Raw genomic sequence first — 25973 nt, forward strand, 5'->3', positions numbered from 1 at the left:
TCCAGCGTCGGGGCCTACAGTGTCTGTGCCTACAGTGTCCGGGCCTATAGTGTCGGGGCCTACAGTGTCGGGGCCTCCAGCGTCGGGGCCTACAGCGTCGGGGCCTACAGTGTCCGGACCTACAGCGTCGGGGCCTACAGTGTTCGGACCTACAGCATCGGGGCCTACAGTGTCCGGACCTACAGTGTCCGGGCCTACAGCACCCCCCAGGCCTAATATGGGACAAGGGCGGTCCCGCACAGGACAAACCAATTTAGCCCAAAATATGGGATGTCCCGGCTAATACGGGACAGTTGGCAACCCTAATGCAGACAGCACCTGTAGTCAGGATCAAACCCGGGTCTCTGGCGCTTAGAGGCAGCAACTCTACCGCTGCGCCACCGTGCCGAAAATGGCAGCAATTTCTGATCCACGTTCTTGTTCTATAATGACGTCAACCCCGAGACTGCTGCCCACTGCCTCAATAAAGCACTATTAATAGAAACGTAGAAACATAGAAAATAGGAGTTGGCCATTGGTCCCTTCGAGGCAGCACAGCCATTCAACATGGCCGGTCATCCAAAATCAGTACCCCGTTCCTGTTTTCTCCCCGTATCCCTTGATTCTGTTAGCCCTAAGAGCTCTATCTAACTCTCTCTTGAATTCATCCAGTGAATTGGCCTCCACTGCCCTCTGTGGCAGAGAATTCCACAGATTCACAACTCTCTGGGTAAAAAATCCGCTGTTCCACATTTGGTTAAGGCCCAGGGGAGCCTGTTGCAAGGAGACACCTGTAGCCACATTCTTTCATTCCTTCAGCAAAATTTGCAAGTCTGCTTTTGAAGTCAGGCTCTTTTTTTTTGCGAGAACATCAGAGAAAGGGCAAGGGAGGGGAGATTAAATGGTGTGCGTCCAAATTGTTTGTAAAAAGCTGTGACTGTGTTTCGGGTTGTGACCTGGAAGCCACCTTCTCCTGTCAGAATGCCGTGATTAATCTCCCAGCTCCGACATCCCAAGGACACTTCTGTCCAACCCCCTTTTCCGGGTTCACGGCAGGTCACAGCTGTCAGCAACCCAGCGAGAGTGTTTGTTGTGCGGCCATTTGCATTTCGGAACAGAGCCGCAGGATCCGGTAACCCACGGCAACCCCCCGGGGCCCAGCCTGCTGTCGGGCCTAGGAGTGAGGGCGGAGAGGCCTGCGCTTTCTCCAGGCCCCAATCCGTCACCCGGCTGTCAGAAGTTGGAGGACACAAGCCCCAGTGTGTGAGACACTCCGATGTGGGGCGTCATCTATCACCAGCCTGTCAGATAAGAAACAGAGAGGGCAAGCAAAGGCCTGGCCTGTGAAGGCCCAGCCCACCACAGAATGAGATAGATCACAATGTTATCGGCCATCTGCTGCCACTGCCCCTGAAGCAGCACAAGAAAAGAAGAGGCACATTCCATCTCTAATTGGAAGGACAAAGTTTCCCTCTCTCTTTTGTTTTGTGAATTGTCTTGTCCAGCTTTGTGGTGAAAAGGCCCCCGATCCTGTCTCCGCAAGTTTGTTTTAAGCATTCTGACTTCACCTCGTACCTCGACAGCGGAGATCTGCGACGCTGGGATCTTGAGCAGAATCGAGGGGTGCTGAGGGGAATCAGCGGGTCAGGCAGCATCAGAGGAGGGAACGGACAGGCGGTGTTTATGGTCGGGACCCTTCTTCAGACTGGGGAAGGGTCCGGAATGGTGGGACTATCATATGTTGAAAGACTGGAGCGACTAGGCTTGTATACACTGGAATTTAGAAGGATGAGAGGGGATCTTATCGAAACATATAAGATTATTAAGGGGTTGGACACGTTAGAGGCAGGAAACATGTTCCCAATGTTGGGGGAGTCCAGAACAAGGGGCCACAGTTTAAGAATAAGGGGTCGGCCATTTAGAACTGAGATGAGGAAAAACTTTTTCAGTCAGAGAGTTGTGAATCTGTGGAATTCTCTGCCTCAGAAGGCAGTGGAGGCCAATTCTCTGAATGCATTCAAGAGAGAGCTAGATAGAGCTCTTAAGGATAGCGGAGTCAGGGGGTATGGGGAGAAGGCAGGAACAGGGTACTGATTGAGAATGATCAACCATTGAATGGCGGTGCTGGCTCGAAGGGCCGAATGGCCTCCTCCTGCACCTATTGTCCATTGTCTATAATCTAAATTATTCACGTGCGCTTAGAGCAAAACACAAAGTGTGAGATTAATTGAAGGGCGGCACGGTGGCGCGGCGGGTGGAGCCGTTGCCTCACGGCGCCAGAGAGCCGGGTTCAATCCTGAGCTCGGGCGCTGTCTGTGTGGAGTTTGCACGACCTCCCTGTGACAGTGTGGGTTTCCTCCGGGCGCTCCGGTTTCCTCCCACACTCCAAAGGCGTGCGGGTTTGTGGGTTAATCGGCCCCTCTGTAAATTACCACTGGTGCGCAGGGAGTGGGTGAGAAAGTGCGATAATATTAGGGTCGCCAACTGTCCCGTATTAGCCGTGACATCCAGTATATTTTGGGCTAAATTGGTTCGTCCCGTACGGGACCACCCTTGTCCCGTATTAGTAGGGTTGCCAACTTCCTCGCTCCTAAATATGGGACCAAGGGTGACGTCACCGCCCCACTTGACCTCACCCAGCCAGCGGCCACGTGCTCCCGCTCCACCAATGGCAGCCGCCATTGGTGGAGCGGGAGCACGTGGCCGCTGGCTGGGTGAGGTCACGTGGGGCACGGGGGGGCGGCGACGTCACCCTTTGTCCCGTATTTGGGGGTTAGGAAGTTGGCAACCCTAGATAACATAGAACCGGCGTGAACAAGTGATCGAAGGACAGCACAGACTCGGTGGGCCGAAGGGCCTGTATCCGCGCTCTATCTCTAAACTAAACGTACTTGATAAGTTGTAAAGTGCTTTGGTGCCTGAAGTGAGAACACAAAGAGCCAGTGTACAGAAGTAAAACTGAGGACAGAGGCTCCTTATCAGCTCAGTAGGCCCCTGCAGCTCCATCGATTGCCTCCTCACCTCGAGGTCAGGCGGTCGTGGGTTCAAGTCTCGCTCCGGAGATTTGACTCTCCAATCTTGACCGAGACAGGCTGCCCCATTTTTTTCTTAAATTAAACAAAAATAATTTAATCAATTATTTACAATAATATTTACAGTACGAAATAAGTAAAAACAAAACCCACCCCCATAATACAAGTCAAACAAATATACTAAATACTGTAGACTACTATACGACTAAATCACCGTCCTTATTAAGGTGGTATCACACAAAATGCTGGAGTAACTCAGCGGGTCAGGCAGCATCTCTGGAGAGAAGGAATGGGTGACGTTTCGGGTCGAGACCCTTCTTCAGACTTACCGGAACAAGCTCACGTGAGACTCAGTCTGAAGAAGGATCTCGACCCAAAACGTCACCCATTCCTTCTCCCCAGAGATGCTGCCTGTCCCGCTGAGTTACTCCAGTGTTTTGTGTCTGTCTTCTAGACTCAAAACCCTGACTGATGATGGCCCATTTACCAGAAATCTCATTTGTCACCCTGTCTACCTGTGACGCCACTTTCAGGGAACTCTGCACGCTCTGAGTGAAAAGATTGTTCTTCGGGTTCCTGTTAAATCTCGTCCCTCCCACTTTAAACCTCGGTCTTCTGGTTCTCGGTTCCTCTCCTCTGGGTGATCTTGTGGAGAGTTACAAGGCTTTGATAGAGAGTTTAGTTTAGTTCCGTTTAGTTTAGAGATACAGCGCGGAAACAGGCCCTTTCGGCCAACCGGGTCCGCGCCGACCAACGATCCCCGCACACTAACACTATCCTACACACACTAGGGACAATTTATTCATACACCAAGCCAATTAACCTACAAACCTGCACGTCTTTGGAGTGTGGGAGGAAAACGAAGATCTTGGAGAAAACTCACGGGGAGAACGTACAAACTCCGTACAGACAGCACCCGTAGTCGGGATCGAACTCGGGTCTCCGGCGCTGTGAGGCAGCAACTCTACAGTTGCCGCACAGTTAGATTTACCTCTTAGGGCTAACGGAATCAAGGGATATGGGGAAAAAGCAGGAACGGGGTACTGATTGTGGATGATCTGCCATGATCATATTGATTGGCGGTGCTGGCTCGGAGGGCCGAATGGCCTACTCCTGCACCTATTTTCTATGTTTCTCTGCTTCATTGGCCATGTACTGTCTTCAGTGACCTGCGTTGCTGTAAAGTAATGCTGAGGGCAGGAGAAACCTTGAACACTCTGAGGTTGCAGATGACTGGCTCAGAGACGCCGTTATTCCGGTTGTTTTATATTCCCAGTAAGCCATGAGATGGACAATTGATTGGGACACTCCTCTCCTCTCCTCTCAGGAGATTCTAAGTCCATAAGTTCTAGGAGCAGAATTCGGCCATTCGGCCCATCAAGTCCACTCCGCCATTCAATCATGGCTGATCTGTCTATCCCTCCTAACCCCATTCTCCTGCCTTCTCCCCATAACCCCTGACACCCTCACTAAGGGCGGCACGGTGGCACAGCGGTAGAGTTGCTGCCTCACAGCGCCGGAGACCCGGGTTCAATCCGGACTATGAGTGCTGTCTGTACGGAGTTTGTACGTTCTCCCCGTGACCAGCGTGGGTTTTCCCCAAGGTCTTCGGTCTCCTCCCACACTCTAAAGACGGACAGGTTTGCAAGTTAATTGGCTTGGTATGAATGTAAAATTGTCCCTAGTGTGTGTGGGATAGTGTTAGTGTGCGGGGATCGCTGGTCAGTGCAGACTCGGTGGGCCGAAGGACCTGTTTCTGCGCTGTATCTCTAAACAAAACTAAACTAATCAAGCATCTGCCAATCTCCGCCTTAAAAATATCCACTGACTTGGCCTCCACAGGCTTCTGTGGCAAAGAATCCCACAGATTTACCACCCTCTGACTGAAGAAATTCCTCCTCACCTGATGAATACTAGAGAGAATGTGTAGGAAAGAACTACAGATGCTGGTTTAAATCGAAGATAGACACAAAATGCTGGAGTAACTCAGCGGGTCGGGCAGCATCTCTGGAGAACATGGATAGGTGACGTTTCACAGAGTGGTGGAGTAACTCAGCGGGTCAGGCAGCATCTGTGGAGAAAAGGAATGGTTGACGTTTTGGGTCGAGACCCTTCTTCAGACTGTGTCTGGATTCAAGAGAGAGTTAGATTTAGCTCTTAGGACTAACGGAATCAAGGGATATGAGGAGAAAACAGGAACGGGGTACTGATTTTGGATGATCAGCCATGATCTTATTGAAATAGATCATCCAGTGTCAGTAACCCGTGCCTGCCTTCTCCCCATATCCCTTGATTCCGCTAGCCCCTAGAGCTCTATCTAATGGCGGTGCTGGCTTGAAGGGCTGAATGGCCTACTCCTGCACCTATTTTCTGTGTTCCTATGTTTCTATCTCCTGTCTAAGAGTGTTTAGCACTTTCTCCCCACCTGCCCTCTCGCTCCCCGATGTGTCGTTCCATTGACAGCGTTAATTCTCTCGCCAGATTGTGAAGTGGCTGGGCCCTTTATAGATGCACGCACAGCATCTCCCCAGATTCCCTCGCCCAGCTCCTCGTTTGACTGAAGGCATTTGCCCTGGGGCTGCTTGCAATGATTACTTCCATGGCTGAGCTCTGCTCCTTGCCTTGAATTAAACCATCAAGACATCCAGCCTCGCTGCTGGAGCTGGGGAGAGGTAGCAGGAGGGAGAGTGGGGAGACGGAGAGAGGGAGAGAGGGAAGGGAGGGGGGGAGAGGGTGGAGAAGGAGAGGGAGAAATGGAGGAGAGAGACAGAGCGAGAAGGGGAGAGGGAGAGGGGAGGAGAGAGAAGGGGAGGAGGGGAGAGAGAAGGGGAGGAGGAGAGAGAGAAGGGTGAGAGAGAGACAAGGGGAGGAGATGGGTCAGAAAGAGGGAGAGAGGGAGAGAGGGAGGGAGAGGGAGGGAGAGAGAGTGAGGGGAGAGAGGGAGGGAGAGAGGGACGGAGAGGAAGAGAGGGAGAGGGAGAGGGAGGGAGGGGAGAGCGAGAGGGAGGGAGAGAGGGAGGAGAGAGGGAGGGGAGAGGGAGAGGGAGGGGGAGGGAGGGAGGGAGAGCGAGAGGGAGAGGGGAAGAGAATGGTAGGTATGGAAGAAGGAGAGAGTGATGGTGTGTGATAGAGAGAGAGAAAGGGAGAGAGACTCGAAACGTCGCCCATTCCTTCTCTCCGGAGATGCTGCCTGTCCCGCTGAGTTACTCCAGCACTTTGTGTCTGTAAACTGAGGATTGGCGTGAGGTTGACGGAGGGGAGGGGAGGGGACAATAGACAATAGACAATAGGTGGAGGAGGAGGCCATTCAGCCCTTCGTGCCAGCACCGCCATTCAATGCGATCATGGCTGATCACTCTCAATCAGTACCCCGTTCCTGCCTTCTCCCCATACCCCCTCACTCCGCTATCCTTAAGAGGGGAGGGGAGGGAGGGGAGGGGAGGGGAGGGGAGGGGAGGGGAGGGGAGGGGAGGGGAGGGGAGGGAGGAGGGGTAGGGATGGAGGGGAGGGGGAGGTAATGGGAGGGGAGGAATGGGTAGGGGAGGAATGGGTAGGGGCGGGGAGGGGTGGGTGGGGAGGGGATGGGAGGGGAAGGGAGACGAGGGGTGGGTGGGGGAGGGAGGTGGGGGTCGGGGTTGGGAGAGGATGGGGAGGGGAGGGGAGGAGGGGAGTGGTGGTGGGAGGGGGGTTCTCTATTCTTGCATCGGGGTAGACATGGTGACTCACTCCCCCTCTCCCCTCTCTCCCCCTCCAGCACCCGTACCCCTCAGAAGAGCAGAAGAAACAGTTGGCACAGGACACGGGGCTGACAATCCTACAGGTCAACAACTGGTGAGTGTCCGGGATCAGGGGGAGAGTGGGGGAGAGTGGGGGAGGGGAGAGTGGGGGAGGGGAGAGTGGGGGAGGGGAGAGTGGGGGAGGGGAGAGTGGGGGAGGGGAGAGTGGGGGAGGGGGGAGAGTGGGGGAGGAGGAGGGGAGACTGGGGGAGGGGAGAGTGGGGGAGAGTGGGGGAGGGGAGAGTGGGGGAGGGGAGAGTGGGGGAGGGGAGAGTGGGGGAGGGGAGACTGGGGGAGGGGAGAGTGGGGGAGGGGAGAGTGGGGGAGGGGAGACTGGGGGAGGGGAGAGTGGGGGAGGGGAGAGTGGGGGAGGGGAGAGTGGGGGAGGGAGAGTGGGGGAGGGGAGACTGGGGGAGGGGAGAGTGGGGGAGGGGAGAGTGGGGGAGGGGAGACTGGGGAGGGGAGAGTGGGGGAGGGGAGAGTGGGGGAGGAGGAGGGGAGAGTGGGGGAGAGTGGGGGAGGGGGGGAGTGGGGGAGGGGAGAGTGGGGGAGGGGAAGGGGAGAGTGGGGGAGGGGAGAATGGGGTTCTCCCCATGACCACAAAACTTTATTTCCTGAAATTGCAACCAATGGTTTGCAGAACTCACATCTGATTTATAAAGTTGTTCAAGCTGCAAAAGAGGGCGAAGCTGCTGGCATTACTGAATCCCATGTGCCCATTCTAGTGCTCACTCAGTTACTAAACAGAACACTTCCATAAGTCAGGGCACTGTCCGATTCACCTCTACCCCAGTGCGGACATTGGACTTTGTCTGTGGAACTGATGCGCTACAACGCTGAGAACTATATTCTGCACTCTGTATCTTCCCCTGTGCTCTACCTGTTGTACTTGAGTTCCAACTGATTGTGTCAATGTATGGTTTATTTTGGTTTAGTTTAGAGATACAGCGAGGAAACAGGCCTTTCGGCCCACCGAGTCCGCACCGACCAGCGATCCCCGCACACTAACACCAACCTACGCACACTAGGGACAAGTTACAATTTTACCGAAGCCAATTAACCTACAAACCTGCACGTCTTTGGAGTGTGGGAGGAAACCGGAGCACCCGGAGAAAACCCACGCAGGTCACGGGGAGAACGTACAAACTCCGTACAGACAGCGCCCGTGGTCAGGATCGAACCTGGGGCTGTGGTGCTGTAAGGCAGCAACTCTACCACTGTACTATCGTGCCACCCGATGGTGTATCTGATTATTTGATGGCTCTGGGCCTGTACTCGCTGGAGTTTAGAAGATAAAAGAGGACCTCATTGAAAATTACCAAATAGTAAAAGGCCTGGATAGAGTGGATGTGGAGAGGATGTTTACACTAGTGGGAGAGTTTAAGACCAGAGATCACAACCTCAAAATTAAAGGACGTTCCTTTAGGAAGGAGATGAGGAGGAATTTCTTTAGCCAGAGGGTAGTGAATCTGTGGAATTCATTGCCACAGACTGTTGTGGAGGCCAAGTCAATGGATATTTTAAACACAGAGATTGATAGGTTCTTGATTAGTGCGGGTGTCAGGGGTTATGGGGAGAAGGCAGGAGAATGGGGTTAGGAGAGAGAGATAGATCAGCCATGATCAAATGGAGGAGTAGACTCGATGGGCCGAATGGCCTAATTCTGCTCTGATGTCTTATGAACTTATAATCTATTGAGATAGCATAAGAAAATAACTGCAGATGCTGATACAAATCGAAGGCATTTATTCACAAAATGCTGGAGTAACTCAGCAGGTCAGGCAGCATTTCAGGAGAGAAGGAATGGGCGACGTTTCGGGTCGAGACCCTTCTTCAGCTTTTCACTGTACCTCAGTACAAATCACAATAATAAACCTTAACCTGAACTCGTATCTCTGCATTTTCAACCAATTGTTAACTCCACACCTTGAATGCATGCAGTTGGTTGCTCAGAAGCATGTTCACAACATCTAGTGGCTATCATTGGAAATGCATGCCTGGTTTTGAAGGAGTTTCTTTAGATTCAGAGTCTCTCCTGAACTTTGGGTTGCCAACTTTCCCGCTCCCGAATATGGGACAAGGTGACGTCACCGCTCCGCGCCCCACGTGGCCTCACCCAGCCAGCGGCCACGTGCTCCCGCTCCACCAATGGCGGCCGCGGGTCAGGGAGCGAGGAAGTTGGCAACCCTACAAATACGGGACAAGGGCGGTCCCGTGCGGGACAAACTAATGTAGCCCAAAATACGGGATGTCCCGGCTAATACGGGACGGTTGGCAACCCTACCTGCACTGAAGATAGATGCAAAATGCTGGAGTAACTCAGCAGGTCAGGCAGCATCTCTGGAGAGAAGGAATGGGTGACGTTTCTGGTCGAGACCCTTCTTCAGTCTGACTGAAGAATGGTCTGGAGTCTGAAGAAGGGTCTCGACCCGAAGGGTCTCGAGACCCTTCTTCAGACTGGTAGAAGTGGATACAGCCACAATGTTTAAGAGGCAGTTGGACAGGTAGAGGGATTCATGTCTGAGGCAAATGAGATTAGTACAGGCAGGCATAAGTTCATACGTTCTCAGAGCAGAATTAGGCCATTCGGCCCATCTACTCCGCCATTCAATCCAGACTGAAGAAGGGTCTCAGCCCCCGAAACGTCACCCATTCCTTCTCTCCAAAGACGCTGCCTGACCCGCTGAGTTACTCCAGCAGTTTTGTGTCTATCTTTGGTTTAGGCCAGCATCTGCACATTTCGCCTGCACTTGATGTGAAAGGGTGGAACTCTCTCCAGCTCGAAACATCTGGAAAACATCTGCATCATCCCAAGAAGTCATTTGGCATGCATGACTGCGTCGACCGTGACATTGAGTACCAGACTTGGAACGTCCAGTTACAGTTGTACAAACGGTTGTTTACACAGAGCATTGGACAGCACAACACAGCAACAGGCCCACAATGTGTGTGTCAAAGGAAACTAATCCCTTCAGCCTGCATATCCCACACTACCCTGCCTGTCCATGTTCCTTTCTAAAAGCCTCTTAAACGCCACATCTGATTCTGCCTCCACCACCACCTATAAAATCCCACTCATAAAAGATACAATTTATATTAAAAATAAAAATTAAGCAACATTAACTCAGAGCCATCACATAGAAAATAGGTGCAGGAGGCCTTTCGGCCATTCGAGCCAGCACCGCCATTCAATATGATCATGGCTGATCATCCAAAATCAGTGCCCCGTTCCTGCTTTCTCCCCATATTCCTTGACTCCGTTAGCCCGAAGAGCTAAGTCTAACTCTCTCTTGAAAACATTCATTAAATTGGCCTCCACTGCCTTCTGCCTGTCCATGTTCCTTTCTAAAAGTCTCAAACGCCACTACTGATTCTACCTCCACCACCACCTATTCACTGGAGTTTAGAAAGAAGAGAAAGGATCTTAGACAATCCACAATAGGTGCAGGAGGAGGCCATTCAGCCCTTTGAGCCAGCACCGGAAACGTATAGAATCGTGTAAAATTATAAACGGACTGGACAAGCTAGATGCAGGGAAAATGTTCCCAATGTCGGGGGAGTCCAGAACCAAGGGCCACACAGTCTAAGAATAAAGGGGAGGCCATTTAAAACTGAGATGAAAAAAAACCTTTTCACCCAGAGAGTTGTGAATTTGTGGAAGGCAGTGGAGGCCAATTCACTGGATGAATTTGAGAGTTAGATAGAGCTCTAGGGGCTAGTGGAATCAAGGGATATGGGGAGAAGGCAGGCACGGGTTACTGATTGTGGATGATCAGCCATGATCACATTGAATGGCGGTGCTGGCTCGAAGTGTGTGCGTGTGTGCGTGAGTGCATGCGTGCGTGTGCGTGCTTGCGTGTGTGTGTGTGTGTGTGTGTGGTGTGTGTGTGTGGTGTGTGTGTGTGTGTGTGTGTGTGTGTTAGTGTGAGTGTGTGTGTGTGTGCGTGCGTGTGTGTGTGCGTGTGCGTGCTAGCGTGCGTGTGCGTGTGCGTGTGTGTGTGTGTGTCCGTGTGTGTGCGTGTGTGTGCGTGCGTGCGTGTGTGTGTGTGCGTGCGTGTGTGCGTGTGTGTGTGTGTGTGTGTGTGTGCTGGGTGTGTGTGGTGTGTGTGTGTGTGTGTGGGGGGTGTGTGTGTTTGTGTGTGTGCATGTGTGTGTGCGTGCTTGCGTGTGTGTGTGTGTGTGGTGCGTGCGTGCGTGCGTGCGTGCGAGCGTGCGTGTGTGCTCGTGCGTGCTCGTGCGTGCGTGCGTGCGTGCGCGTGCGTGCGTGTGTGCGTGTGTGCGTGTGTGCGTGTGTGTGTGTGCGTGTGTGTGCGTGTGTGTGTGTGTGCGTGTGTGTGTGCGTGCGTGTTTGCGTGTGTGTGTGCGTGTGTGTGCGTGCGTGTGTGTGTGTGTGTGTGCGGGGTGTGTGTGGTGTGCGTGGTGTGTGTGTGTGTGGGGGGTGTGTGTTTGTGTGTGTGCGTGTGTGTGTGCGTGTGTGTGTGTGCGTGTGTGTGTGTGCGTGTGTGTGTGTGCGTGTGTGTGCGTGCGTGTGTGTGCGGGGTGTGTGGTGTGTGTGTGTGGGGGGTGTGTGTGTGTGTGTACGTGTGTGTGTGCGTGTGTTTGTGCGTGCGTGCGTGCGTACGTGCGTGCGTGCGTGCGTGCGTGCGTGCGCGTGCGTGCGTGCGTGCGTGCGTGCCTGTGTGCCAGCTGTGTTGTGACCTGCTGAGTAAGAGCTGAATTGACTGTAAGCAGACATGTCAATGCTGTGGAACGCCACCTCTCTGCTGCCTCTGCAAAATCCTCCCAGCTCACTGGCAGGATAAACGTACGCCCATCAGTGTCCTCTCCAAGGTCAATATCTCCAGCCCCAGGGCCCTGGTTACCCAGTCAACTCCCCCTGCTCTGGCCACACAGCTCACATGCCCTGACGCCCAAAATAGATGCTCTATTCCCAGCTCTCTGGGAAGGAGTTAGCAGGCGCACAGAGGCAGAAGATTCAAGGATATATTCAAAGTCTCCTTAAAAGTCTCCTGATTCTCTTAGGGCTAACGGAATCAAGGGATGTGGGGAGAAAGCAGGAACGGGGTACCGATTTTGGATGATCAGCCATGATCATATTGAGTGGCTCGAAGAGTCGAATGGCCTCCTCCTGCACCTATTTTCTATGTTTCCACGTTTTAAAATAACTTAAATAGGGTCTGAAGAAGGGTCCCAACCCGAAACATCACCCACTCCTTCTCTCACACGCAGCGGTAGAGTTGCTGCCTCACAGCGCCGGAGACCCGGGTTCCATCCCGACTACGGGCGCTGTCTGTACGGAGTTTGTACGTTCTTCCCGTGACCTGCTTGGGTTTTCTCCGAGATCTTCGGTTTCCTCCCACACTCCAAAGACGTGCAGGTTTGTAGGTTAATTGGCTTGGTATAAATGTAAATTGTCCCTAGTGTGTGTAGGATAGTGTTCGTGTGCGGGGGTCGCTGGGCAGTGCGGACTCGGTGGGCCGAAGGGCCTGTTTCCGCGCTGCATCTCTGAACTAAAATAAAAAACTAGCACGGATGTCAGAGGTTATGGGGAGAAGGCAGGAGAATCATAAGATTATAAGATCATAAGAGATAGGAGTAGAGTTAGGCCATTTGGCCCATTGAGTCTACTCCGCCATTCAATCATGGCTGGTCTATCTCTCCCTCCTAACCCCATTCTCCTGCCTTCTCCCCATAACCCCTGACACCCGCACTAATCAAGAATCTATCTATCACTGCCTTAAAAAATATCCACTGACTTGTGGCCTCCACAGCCGTCTGTGGCAAAGAATCCCACAGATTCACCACCCTCTGACTAAAGAAATTCCTCCTCATCTCCTTCCTAAAAGAACGTCCTTTAATTCTGAGGGTTTGACCTCAGAGAATGGGGTTAGGAGGGAGAGATAGATCAGCCATGGTTGGATGGCGGAGTAGACTCGATGGGCCGAATGGCCAATACCAGCTCCTATGGCCAATGTGTATGGAGGTAGGCGAGGGTCTGTGTCCAGCTGGGGTTCTAGGCTACACTAATGCCCGCTGCGATCAGGCAGTACCTCCAGCTCCTGAGTGAGTTGTCAGTCTGGTGGTCCTGGGTGGAAAGGCAAGGTCATTAAAGTGTTTAAATATTACTTACAAAACCAGACTGCTGGTAATTTAATTTACTACCGTGACTAATACGCAGCTGTATCTCTTTTAAATTATTCTGACTTCAACGCAATTATCTTCCTTACCCAGACTGAAGTTCCTCAGTAGGATCGCGCACATTTCTTACCGCTCCCGGTTTGCTCCGTCTTCTCTCCGTCCAGTGTCTTGTGCGCTCCCTTGGTTACCGTGGTAACCGCGGGACCAGTCGCCATGGTAACCGTGGGGCCAGTCGCCATGATGACCGTTCGGTCACCGTGATAACCATGGGGATAGGTCGACATGGCAACTATGTGGCCATGGTAACCATGGGGGGGGGGGGGGAATCAGTCGCCAAGGTAACCACGGGGGGCGGTCGCCATGGTAACCGTGGGATAGTCGCCATGGTATCCATGAGGGGGGGATCGGTCGCCAAGGTAACCACAGGGGTCGGTCGCCATCGTAACCACGGGATCGTCGCCATGGTAACCTTGGGGGTCAGTCGCCGTGTTAAAACATGGGGGGCGGTTGCCGTGGTAATTCTGGGGGTCGGTCGCTATCGTAACCACGGGATCGTCGCCATGGTAACCATGGGGGGGGCGGTCGCCGTGTTAAACCCTGGGGGTCGGTCACCATGGTAACCATGGGGGTCGGTCACCGCAATAACCATGGAGGTCGGTCGCCATGGTAACCATGGGGGGTTGTTCGCCATGGTAACCAAGCGATACAATCACCATGGTGACCTCTAGCTGTCCATGAGCCATCCAACATGGTACCCGATGCCACATTGAGTCAGTCAGCATCCGCAGGCCTGGTGCTAGACGCCCCAAAGTTTCCATGGGCCATCTTAGTTCAGAGATACATCATGGAAACAGATCCTTCGACCCACTGAGTCCACGCCGACCATCGATCACCCCTTCTATGTTATCCCACTCTCTCATCCACTCCCTGCACACTGGGGACAATTTACAGAGGGGCCGATTAACCTACAAACCCGCTCGTCTTTGGGATGTGGGAGGAAACCGGAGCACCCGGAGGAAACCCACGGGGTCACAGGGAGAACGTGCAAACTCCACACTCACAGCACCTGAGGTCAGGATCGAACCCGGGTCTCTGGCGTTGTGAGGCAGGAGTAGTGCCAGTGTGCCACCCTAAACTAATCGTGACCCTAATACAGTGATAATGTCGAACAGCATGGAAACAGGCCATTTGGCCCAACTTGCCCATGCCCACCAACATACACATCTACACTCGTCCCACCTGCCTGCGTTTGGGCCATATCCCTCTAAATGTATCCTAAATATGGACATGTCCAAATGTTTTTTAAACGCTGTGATAGTCCCTGCCTCAACAGCCCCCTCTGGCAGCTCTGTCCACATTCCTACATCCCTTAGTGTAAAAAAGTTACCCCTCAGATTTCTATTAAATCTTTTCCCCTTTACCTTGAACCTGTGTCCTCTGGCCCTCGATTCCCCTACTCTGGGCAAGAGACTCAGTGCATCTACCCAATCTATTCCTCTCATGATTTTGTACACCTCTATAACATCACGCCTGATCCTCCTCCACTCCAAGGAATAGAGTCCCAGCCTGCTCAACCTCTCCCTGTACCTCAGGCCTGGCAACATCCTCGTAGATCTTCTCTGTACCCTTTCCACCATGGTACATGGTCCAATAGTTTCTGTACTCAGCTGGATGATGGGCGAACAGACCCTTATCAACATTTTTGGAACAAACAATAAAAAGAGCGCAGCGGTAGAGTTGCCGCCTTACAGCGAATGCAGCGCCGGAGACCCGGGTTCCATCCCGACTACGGGTGCTGTCTGTACGGAGTTTGTACGTTCTCCTCGTGACCTGCCTGGGTTTTCTCCGAGATCTTTGGTTTCCTCCCACACTCCAAAGACGTGCAGGTTTGTAGGTCAATTAGTTTGGTAAATGTAAAATAAATTGTCCCTAGTGTGTGTAGGATGGTGTTAGTGTGCGGGGATCGTAGGTCGGTGCGGACCCGGTGGGCCGAAGGGCCTGTTCCCGCACTGTATCTCTAAAAAAAAAGGATTTTATAGCCCTGTGATGCCTCCTGCACACGTTGCTTTAACCTTGAACTCCCAGCATCCCCTGGTAGACCCATGGTAGCCCAAGGGTTCATCCTCCTAACCTTTGGCTGTGTAACAAAACCGTCAATTTAATCAATTATTAACTCAATTAACAAGATCAATTCTGAGCAATTAGGCAGTCTAAGGTTCAGTGGAATTTAGCTTCGTTTAATGATACAGCGTGGAAACAGGCCCTTCGGCCCACCGAGTCCGCACCGCCCAGCGATCCCCGCACGCTAACACTATCCTACACACACTAGGGACAATTTTACACATACATCAATTAACCTACAAACCTGCACGTCTTTGGAGCGTGGGAGGAAACCGAAGGTCTCGGAGAAAACCCACACAGGTCACGGGGAGAACGTGCAAACTCCGTACAGACAGCACCCGTGGTCGGGATGGAACCCGGGTCTCCGGCGCTGCAAGCGCTGTAAGGCAGCAACTCTACCGCTGCACCACCTGAAGTTGGCTGTGGAGTTTGTGTGATGGTCTGGGCTGCGTCCACAACTCTCTGCAATGTCTTGCGGTCTTGGATGGAGCTGTTCCCAAACCATGCTGAGATGCATCCCGATAAAATGCTTTCTATGCAAAGAGGACTGAGTCCCTGTGCCGTCAAACAGCCTGTGGCAGTAAATCACTGAGTCTTGGTGCTGTACGTTAGACTCAGGAGATACAGCGGGGAAACAGGCCCTTCGGCCCACCGTCCAGTGTTTACTAGCACTATACCTTGCACACTCGGCACGGTGGCGCAGCGGTAGAGTTGCTGCTTTACAGCGAATGCAGCGCCGGAGACTCAGGTTCGATCCTGACTACGGGTGCTGCACTGTAAGGAGTTTGTACGTTCTCCCCGTGACCTGCGTGGGTTTACTCCGAGATCTTCGGTTTCCTCCCACACTCCAAAGACGTACAGGTATGTAGGTTAATTGGCTGGATAAATGTAAAAATTGTCCCTAGTGGGTGTAGGATAGTGTTAGTGTACGGGGATCGCTGGGCGGCACGGACTTGGTGGGCCGAAAAGGCCTGTTTCCGCGCTGTATATATATGATATATGATGATATATGATTTAACCTACAAACCTGCACGTCTTTGGAGTGTGGGAGGAAACCGGAGCACCCCGGAGAAAACCCACGCAGGTTACAGGGAGAACGTACAAACTCCGTACAGACAGCACCCTTAGTCGGGATTGAACCCTGGACTCTAGTGCTGTGAGGCAGCAACTCTACTGCTGCACCACCCACTGTGCCACTATTAATCATGCGCACTGGAAATAACTACCGCAAATGGCACATACATCTCCATTTCTCTTCAATTTGCCCCTCCCTCCCTCCCTCCCTCCCTCCCTCCCTCCCTCCCTCCCTCCCTCCCTCCCTCCCTCCCTCCCTCCCTCCCTCCCTCCCTCCCTCCCTCCCTCCCTCCCTCCCTCCCTCCTCCCTCCTCCCTCCTCCCTCCCTCCCTCCCTCTCTCCCTCTCTCCCTCCCTCTCTCCCTCCCTCCCTCCCTCCCTCCCTCCCTCCCTCCCTCCCTCCCTCCCTCCCTTCCTCCCTCCCTCCCTCCCTCTCTCCCTCTCTCCCTCCCTCCCTCCCTCCCTCCCTTCCTTCCTCCCTCCCTCCCTCCCTCCCTCACCCCCTCCCCTCTCACCACTCTCTCACCCCATCCCCTCCAGTCCATCCCTGTAATCCCCTCTCCATTCCACTACCTCTTAGGGCGACACGGTGGCGCAGCGGTAGAGTTGCTGCCTCACAGCGCCGGAGACCCGGGTTCCATCCCTACTACGGGCGCTGTCTGTACGGAGTTTGTACGTTCTCCCCGTGACCTGCGTGGGTTTTCTCCGGGTGCTTCGGTTTCCTCCCATACTCCAAAGACGTACAGGTTTGTAGGTTAATCGGCTTGGTGTAATTGTAAATTGTCCCTAGTGTGTGTAGGATAGTGTTAGTGTGTGAGGATCGCTGGTTGGCGCGGACCCGGTGGGCCGAAGGGCCTGTTTCTTCGCTGTACTAAACTAAAGTAAAGTGTAACCTAGAGTAGTTAAAGAGTTAATCCAACACCACCACCCCTAGCCTTCCCTCACTTCTCCACCCATCTCATGCCAGCAAGATCGGGACACATAGAATTTACCTGGCATGGCGTCAGGTAGATAAAGTGGTCAATGAAGGTTTTGAGGTGGTTGGCCTTCATCAGTCAGAGTATTGAGTAAAGAAGTTGGGAGGTCATGTTGCAGTTGTATAAGACATTGGTGAGGGCACATTTAGAATATTGTGTTCAGTTCTGGGCACCATGTTATCGGAAGTATGTTGTCAAGCTGGAATGGGCGCAGAGATTTATGATGATGTTGCCAGGACTCGAGGGTGTGAGCTACAGGGAGAGATTGAGCAGGCTGGGACTCTATTCCTTGGAGAGCAGGAGGATGAGGGGAGATCTTACAGAGGTGTACAAAATCACGAGAGGAATAGATCGGGTCTTTTACCCAGAATAGAGGAATCAAGAATTAGGGGGCCTGGGTTTAAGGTGAGGGGGGAAAGATTTAATAGGAACCTGAGGGTTAACCTTTTCACACAAAGGGTGGTGGATGTATGGAACGAGCTGCTGGAGGAGATAGTTGAAGAAGGGACTATAACAACACTTAAGAAACATTTAGACAGGTGCATGGATAAGACAGGTTTCGAGAGATTTAGGCTAAATGCAGGCAGGTGGGAGTGCAGATGAGGCATGTTGGTCGGCATTAAGGTTGACAATTGTCCCGTATTAGCCGGGACATCCGGTATTTTGGGCTAAATTGGTTTGTCCCGTACGGGACCGCCCTTGTCCCATATTAGGCCCGGGGGGTGCTGTAGGCCCAGACGCTATAGGCCCGGACGCTGTAGGCCCGGACAGTGTAGGCCAGGGGGGCGCTGTAGGCCCGGATGCTCTAGTCCCGGACCCTGTAGGCCCAGATGCTGAAGGCCCGGACAGTGTAGGCCCGGACAGTGTAGGCCCGGAGGCCCGGGCGCCGCCTAACGGAGGTTGCATAGCAACCTGCCTCCAGGCTCGGGCGGCTGCCATTGGTGGAACGGGAACACGTGGCCGCTGGCTGGGTGAGGTCACGAGGGGTGTCACCCCGTCCCTTATTTGGGAGTGAGATAGTTGGCAACCCCTAGTCGGCGTGGACAGATTGGGCCGTGGGGCCTGTCGCCGTGCTGTGTGACCCTACGACTGCACCACTCCAATAACTGCAACAACCTGTCAACCAGCGGAGGGAAACCGAACCCATGAAGTATTTCTCTCAGATATTACCTCACCTCCCCAGAGGGCGTAGAGAAGGGAGAATGAGAATGTAAGGGAACATTTTTCTTCAGAAGAGTCACTGGAAACGAGAGAAGGTTTTTTTTTTTTTTGCTCGAACGGAACATGAAATATGTGTCAGCTTGCGTTCCGGAGAGAGTACAAGCTGGTCGGTTCAATGGTTAGCTAAACAGAGCTTCTCTCCAATGCCCTGGCAGGCCTCGGGCTGTCCGAGCTACACAATTGACTTGGAAGAGAATCATTAAAAGCTTCAAGCTGGCCCAGCTCTTTGTGAGTGGAATGTAGGACAACCGCCCGAATAATGGGCCACATTCTCAGCCTGTCAACCAACCTCTCGCAGGCAGAGGAAAACAAATCTCCCTGAGTCCCCACACTGCCACACGCACAGAAATACTGTGAGAGGAAGCGTGTAGCAAGGGAAACGAAGATGCCGGTCTACACCGAAGATGGGCACAAAAGGCTGGAGTAACTCAGCGGGTCAGGCAGAATGGGTGACGTTTTGGGTCGAGACCCTTCTTCGGGCTGAGAGTCAGGGGAGAGGAGAACTAGAGGTATGAAGCATAGAAACATAGACAATAGGTGCAGGAGTAGGCCATTCGGCCCTTTGAGCCAGCACCGCCAATCAATATGATCATGGCTGATCATCCAAAATCAGTATCGCGTTCCTGATTTCTCCCCATATCCCTTGATTCCGTTAGCCCTAAGAGCTCAATCTCTCTCTTAAACCTCTGTACCTTTTCATAGATATTCATATACACGATTAAAACAAACAATAATAGTGCAAATACAAAAATAATGCCCCCAAGTCTATGTAGTTCGGAGCTTATTTGAGGTTGTGGTGTTTAACAGGCTGATGGCCGTGGGGTGGAAGCTGTTCCTGAACATGGACGTTACAGTTTTCAGGCTCCTGTACCTTCTTCCCGATGGCAGGGGTGATGAGAGAGTGGCCAGGGGTGGTGTGGGTCTCTGGTGATGCTGGCTGCCTTATTGAGGCAGCGACTCCTGTAGGTCCCTTCGATGGTGGGGAGGTCAGTACCCGTGATGGACCGGGCAGTGTGGGGTGGGGGGGTCAGTGTGTGATGGACCGGGCAGTGTGGGGTGGGAGGGTCAGTGTGTGATGGACCGGGCAGTGTGGGGTGGGGGGGTCAGTGTGTGATGGACCGGGCAGTGTGGGGTGGGAGGGTCAGTGTGTGATGGACCGGGCAGTGTGGGGTGGGAGGGTCAGTGTGTGATGGACTGGGCAGTGTGGGGTGGGGGGGTCAGTGTGTGATGGACTGGGCAGTGTGGGGTGGGGGGGTCAGTGTGTGATGGACCGGGCAGTGTGGGGTGGGGGGGTCAGTGTGTGATGGACCGGGCAGTGTGGGGTGGGGGGGTCAGTACCCGTGATGGACCGGGCAGTGTGGGGTGGGGGGGTCAGTGTGTGATGGACTGGGCAGTGTGGGGTGGGAGGGTCAGTGTGTGATGGACTGGGCAGTGTGGGGTGGGAGGGTCAGTGTGTGATGGACCGGGCAGTGTGGGGTGGGGGGGTCAGTGTGTGATGGACCGGGCAGTGTGGGGTGGGGAGGGGGTCAGTGTGTGATGGACCGGGCAGTGTGGGGTGGGGGGGTCAGTGTGTGATGAACCGGGCAGTGTGGGGTGGGGGGGGTCAGTGTGTGATGGACCGGGCAGTGTGGGGTGGGGGGGTCAGTGTGTGATGGACCAGGCAGTGTGGGGTGGGGGGGTCAGTGTGTGATGGACCGGGCAGTGTGGGGTGGGGAGGTCAGTGCCCGTGATGGACCGGGCAGTGTCCACCGCTTTCTGCCAGCTTCTTCGCTCCTGGGCGTTCGAGTTGCTGAACCAGGCCATGATGCAACCAGTCAATATGCTCTCTACTGTATAGACCAATAACTGTACAGTACAAAGAGGAACTTCAGATGCTGACTTACACCAAAGATAGACACAAAAAGCTGGAGTTAGTTACTCAGCGGGTCAGGCAGCCTCTCTGGGGGAAGTAGATGGGTGAGTTTTTGGGTTGGGACCCTTCTTCGGATGTAAGTTTGTCAATCAGGGAGGGGAGAAAGAGAACTTGCTCCTGCACGGTGGCACAGCGGTAGAGTTGCTGCCTTACAGCGAATGCAGCGCCAGAGACCCGGGTTCCACCCCGACCACGGGTGCTGTCTGTACGGAGTTTGCACGTTCTCCCCGTGACCTGCGGGGATTTCTCCGAGATCTTCCCTTTCCTCCCACACTCCAAAGACGTGCAGGTTTGTAGGTTAATTGGCTTGGTATAAATGTAAAATTGACAATAGACAATAGACAATAGACAATAGGTGCAGGAGTAGGCCATTCAGCCCCTCGAGCCAGCACCGCCATTCAATGCGATCATGGCTGATCACTCTCAATCAGTACCCCGTTCCTGCCTTCTCCCCATTACCCCCTCACTCCGCTATCCTTAAGAGCTCTATCCAGCTCTCTCTTGAAAGCATCCAACGAACTGGCCTCCACTGCCTTCTGAGGCAGAGAATTCCACACCTTCACCACCCTCTGACTGAAAAAGTTCTTCCTCATCTCCGTTCTAAATGGCCTACCCCTTATTCTCAAACTGTGGCCCCTTGTTCTGGACTCCCCCAACATTGGGAACATGTTATCTGCCTCTAATGTGTCCAATCCCCTAATTATCTTATATGTTTCAATAAGATCCCCCCTCATCCTTCTAAATTCCAGTGTATACAAGCCCAATCGCTCCAGCCTTTCAACATACGTTGTGTGTGTAGGATAGTGTTAGTGTGCGGGGATCGCTGGTCGGCGCGGACTTGATGGGCCGAAGGGCCTGTTTCCGCGCTGTATCTCTGAACTAAAATAAAGTAAACTAAACCCTTGTCTTTCTCCTTCAGGTTCATCAACGCGAGACGTCGCATAGTGCAGCCCATGATTGACCAGTCGAATCGAACAGGTCAGATTTAATACTTCCATTGTACTTTGCTCTGAAGCACGTTCTCTCTCACAAGTAGGGTTGCCAACTGTCCCGTATTAGCCGGGACATCCCGTATATTGGGCGAAAGTAGTTTATCCCGTACGGGATCACCTTTATCCCGTATTAGGCCTGGGGTGTGTTATAGGACCGGACACTGTAGGCCCGGACACTGTAGTCCCGGACACTGTAGTCCCGGACACTGTAGGCCCAGTGGCCGCTGTAGGCCCGGACACTGTAGTCCCGGACACTGTAGGCCCGCACACTGTAGGCCCGCACACTGTAGGCCCGCACACTGTAGTCCCGGACACTGTAGGCCCGGTGGCCGCTGTAGGCCCGGACACTGTAGTCCCAGACACTGTAGGCCTGCGGGCCGCTGTAGGCCCGGACACTGTAGGCCCGGGGGCCGCTGTAGGCCCGGACACTGTAGTCCCGGACACTGTAGGCCCGGTGGCCGCTGTAGGCCCGGACACTGTAGTCCCAGACACTGTAGGCCTGGGGGCCGCTGTAGGCCCGGACACTGTAGGCCCGGGGGCCGCTGTAGGCCCGGACACTGTAGTCCCGGACACTGTAGGCCCGGTGGCCGCTGTAGGCCCGGACACTGTAGTCCCAGACACTGTAGGCCTGGGGGCCGCTGTAGGCCCGGACACTGTAGGCCTGGGGGCCGCTGTAGGCCCGGACACTGTAGTCCCGGACACTGTAGGCCTGGGGGGCCGCTGTAGGCCCGGACACTGTAGGCCTGGGGGCCGCTGTAGGCCCGGACACTGTAGTCCCAGACACTGTAGGCCTGGGGGCCGCTGTAGGCCCGGACACTGTAGGCCCGGGGGCCTCTGTAGGCCCGGACACTGTAGTCCCGGACACTGTAGGCCTGGGGGCCGCTGTAGGCCCGGACACTGTAGGCCTGGGGGCCGCTGTAGGCCCGGACACTGTAGGCCCGGACACTGTAGGCCCGGACACTGTAGGCCTGGGGGCCGCTGTAGGCCCGGACACTGTAGTCCCGGACACTGTAGGCCCGGTGGCCGCTGTAGGCCCGGACACTGTAGTCTCAGACACTGTAGGCCTGGGGGCCGCTGTAGGCCCGGACACTGTAGGCCTGGGGGCCGCTGTAGGCCCGGACACTGTAGTCCCGGACACTGTAGGCCTGGGGGCAGCTGTAGGCCCGGACACTGTAGGCCTGGGGGCCGCTGTAGGCCCGGACACTCTAGTCCCAGACACTGTAGGCCTGGGGGCCGCTGTAGGCCCGGACACTGTAGGCCCGGGGGCCTCTGTAGGCCCGGACACTGTAGTCCCGGACACTGTAGGCCTGGGGGCCGCTGTAGGCCCGGACACTGTAGTCCCGGACACTGTAGGCCTGGGGGCCGCTGTAGGCCCGGGGGAAGCTGTAGGCCCGGGCGCCGCCTTCACGGAGGTTGCTTAGCAACCCACCTCCCGGCTCGGGCGGCTGCCATTGGTGGAGCGGGAGCACGTGGCCGCTGGGTGGGTGAGGTCACGTGGGGCGCGGGGCAGTGACGTCACCTTGTCCCGTATTTGGGAGTGAGGAAGTTGGCAACCCTTACTCACAAGGGGGTTTCTGTTGGCACAGGGTTTCCACCCACTGGTCGTGGTCAGGGCACACTGTGATGAGCACCACCCACACGGGCACATTATGGTCTCCACCCTTCCTTGGTCATCTGTTGCCTGACCCGCTGAGTTACTCCAGCACTTGGTGTCTACCTTCGGTATAAACCAGCATCTTATGTAGTTCTTTGAAGATGGATACAAAATGCTGGAGTAACTCAACGGGACAGGCAGCATCTCTTCTGGAGGGAAGGAGTGGAGCCTGTGGAGAACTGGGAACTGAGAGCAGTCTGAAGAAGGGTCTCGACCCGAAACGTCACCCATTCCTTCTCTCCAGAGATGCTGCCTGACCTGCTGAGTTACTCCAGCACTTTGTTTCTATCCTTCAGTGTAAACCAGCATCTGCAGTTCCTTCCTACACACCTGTAGTCCTATTCTACATAGTTCCCCTGGTCACCTCTCCCACTGTCCCGATGAGAGAGGAGGGGTGTCCTGTGTGACGTTCCGGCATTCCCAATCTCTGGAAAATCACTTCCAAACTACATGTGACCCCCAGATTTTGTCCCGGGTCTTGAGGATCTGTTACCTCCACTGCTCTGCATTAGGTGTATCGAACACACACACACACACATTCCGAACAGTGGCGTTCCCCCGATCCCTCACACTCCATCAGTAAGGGGAAAGGATTTGCGATTCCCCGGCACTTCACACGAACTACCGACTTCGTTCTTGATTTGTTGTTTTAGACATACAGTGCGGAAACCATCCCTTCAGCCGACCAGCGATCCCCGCACACTAACACTATCCTACACACACCAGGGACAATTTACATTTACACCAAGCCAATTAACCCACAAACCTGCACGTCTTTGGAGTGTGGGAGGAAACTGAAGATCTCGGAGAAAACCCACGCAGGTCACGGGGAGAACGTACAAACTCCGTACAGACAGCGCCCGTAGTCAGGATGGAACCCGGGTCTCCGGCGCTGTGATAATAGACAATAGACAATGGACAATAGGTGCAGGAGGAGGCCATTCGGCCCTTCGAGCCAGCACCGCCATTCAATGTGATCATGGCTGATCATTCTCAATCAGTACCCCGTTCCTGCCTTCTCCCCATACCCCCTGACTCCGCTATCCTTAAGAGCTCTATCTAGCTCTCTCTTGAATGCAGCAACTCTACTATTGCGCCACCGTGCCACCACTCCTTCTTGCCAGTGCGCTTTGTTATGGCACAGGAGAAGGCAGTTCGGCCCATCAAGTCAATGCTAGCTCTCTGCGGAGCAAACGCATTATTCCCCTTCTACCCAGCAAAGTTTACAGTGAGGGGGGGAGAGGGGAGGGGAGAGAAGGGGAGGAGAGGAGAGGAGAGGAGAGGAGAGGAGAGGAGAGGAGAGGAGAGGAGAGGAGAGGAGAGGAGAGGAGAGGAGAGGAGAGGAGAGGAGAGGAGAGGAGAGGAGAGGAGAGGAGAGGAGAGGAGAGGAGAGGAGAGGAGAGGAGAGGAGAGGCACGTGGGTTGGTGGGAACCGTTCCAGTACATCGAGCGCGTGGGCCGACCGGACTTTAGGACGGTGAATAATGGCGGCAAAATGGCGGCGCTGCATGTGTGATTTACGCAAAAGGAACTTCACAGCGCGGGTGCATATATCACACATAAAGCACCAGTGACCCATTAAACTGTCGAACCACAGCCCATGATTAACTTTTAAAGTATTGCAACTATTGCGGTCAACACAACAACACAGGAGAGTTCTTGCAAATAAGACATTGTGCGGCACGGTGGCGCAGCGGTAGAGTTGCTGCCTTACAGCGAATGCAGCGCTGGAGACCTGGGTTCCATCCCGACTACGGGCGCCGTCTGTACGGAGTTTGTACGTTCTCCCCGTGACCTGCGTGCGTTTTCTCCGAGATCTTCTGTTTCCTCCCACACTCCAAAGACGTGCAGGTTTGAAGGTTAATTGGCTTGGTGAATGTAAAAATTGTCCCTAGTGTGTGTAGGATAGTGTTAATGTGCGGGGATCGCTGGTCGGCGCGGACCCGGTGGGCCGAATGGCCTGTTTCTGCGCTGTATCTCGAACGTCTAAAGTCTCAATTGAAAAGGCTTTTTGAGGTATCTCGTGACTCCCTGCAGCACAAACCGATCGCCAAAGGCCAAGGATTCGCCAGGCATCTTGCCAACCTACAAACACCCATCCACACCAAGGCGGATCTGGACCCAAAACGTCACCCATCCCTTCTCTCCAGAGATGCTGCCCGTCCCGCTGAGTTACTCCGACTTTTTGCATCCATACTAAATATTTTAAAGTTTAGTTTAGAGATACAGCGCGGAAACAGGCCCTTCGGCCCACCAGGTCCGTGCCAACCAGCGATCCCCGCACACTAACACTATCCCACACACACTAGAGACAATTATTACATTTACACCAAGCCAATTAACCTACAAACCTGCACGTCTTTGGAGTGTGGAAGGAAACTAAAGTTCTCGGAGAAAACCCACGCAGGTCACGGGGGGAACGTACAAACTCCGTACAGACAGCGCCCGGGATCGAACCCGGATCTCCGGCGCTGTGAGGCAGCAACTCTACCGCTGCTCCACCGTGCCACCCTTCTGTTGTGGCCTCCTTTACACCGTGATTAAGTGATCGTTTCACCGAACATTTGCGCTCGGTCCGCCAAGGCCTGCTGGATCTCCCGGTTGATGACCCTGTTAACCCCCCCTCCCATTCCCACACTGACCTTTCTGTCGTTGGTCTCCTCCATTGTCAGAGTGAGGCCCAGCGTAAACTGGAGGAACAGCACCTCCTAATCCACTTGGCTAGCTTACACCCCAGCGGTATGAACATGGAGTGTAGGAAGGAACTGCAGATGCTGGTTTATACCGAAGGACCAGAGGGCACAGCCTCAAGATTAAAGGACGTTCCTTTAGGAAGGAGATGAGGAGGAATTTCTTTAGAGGGTGGTGAATCTGTGGGATTCATTACCACGGAAGGCAGTGGAGGCCAAGTCAGTGGATATTTTTAAGGCAGAGATAGATAGATTCTTGATTAGTGCGGGTGTCAGGGGTTATGGGGAGAAGGCAGGAGAATGGGGTTAGGAGGGAGAGATAGATCAGCCATGATTGAATGGCGGAGTAGACTTGATGGGCCGAATGGCCTAATTCTGCTCCTATCACTTATGAACAAGTACTTATGA

At 54.0% G+C, this 25973-nt stretch overlaps 1 protein-coding gene across 1 annotated transcript in view; it reads left to right on the forward strand.

Annotated features, from left to right (window-relative positions):
* Nucleotides 1-25973, forward strand: part of LOC144611746 (homeobox protein meis3-like) — a 189701-nt gene that overhangs the window by 150850 nt on the left and 12878 nt on the right. The window contains exons 7-8 of the mRNA XM_078430979.1: nucleotides 6766-6842; nucleotides 21149-21207. Of these exons, the coding sequence (XP_078287105.1) occupies nucleotides 6766-6842; nucleotides 21149-21207 (136 nt within the window). The remainder of the gene's footprint in view (nucleotides 1-6765; nucleotides 6843-21148; nucleotides 21208-25973) is intronic.

Source organism: Rhinoraja longicauda, chromosome 41, assembly GCF_053455715.1.
Source record: "Rhinoraja longicauda isolate Sanriku21f chromosome 41, sRhiLon1.1, whole genome shotgun sequence".
Lineage (NCBI taxonomy): Eukaryota > Metazoa > Chordata > Chondrichthyes > Rajiformes > Arhynchobatidae > Rhinoraja > Rhinoraja longicauda.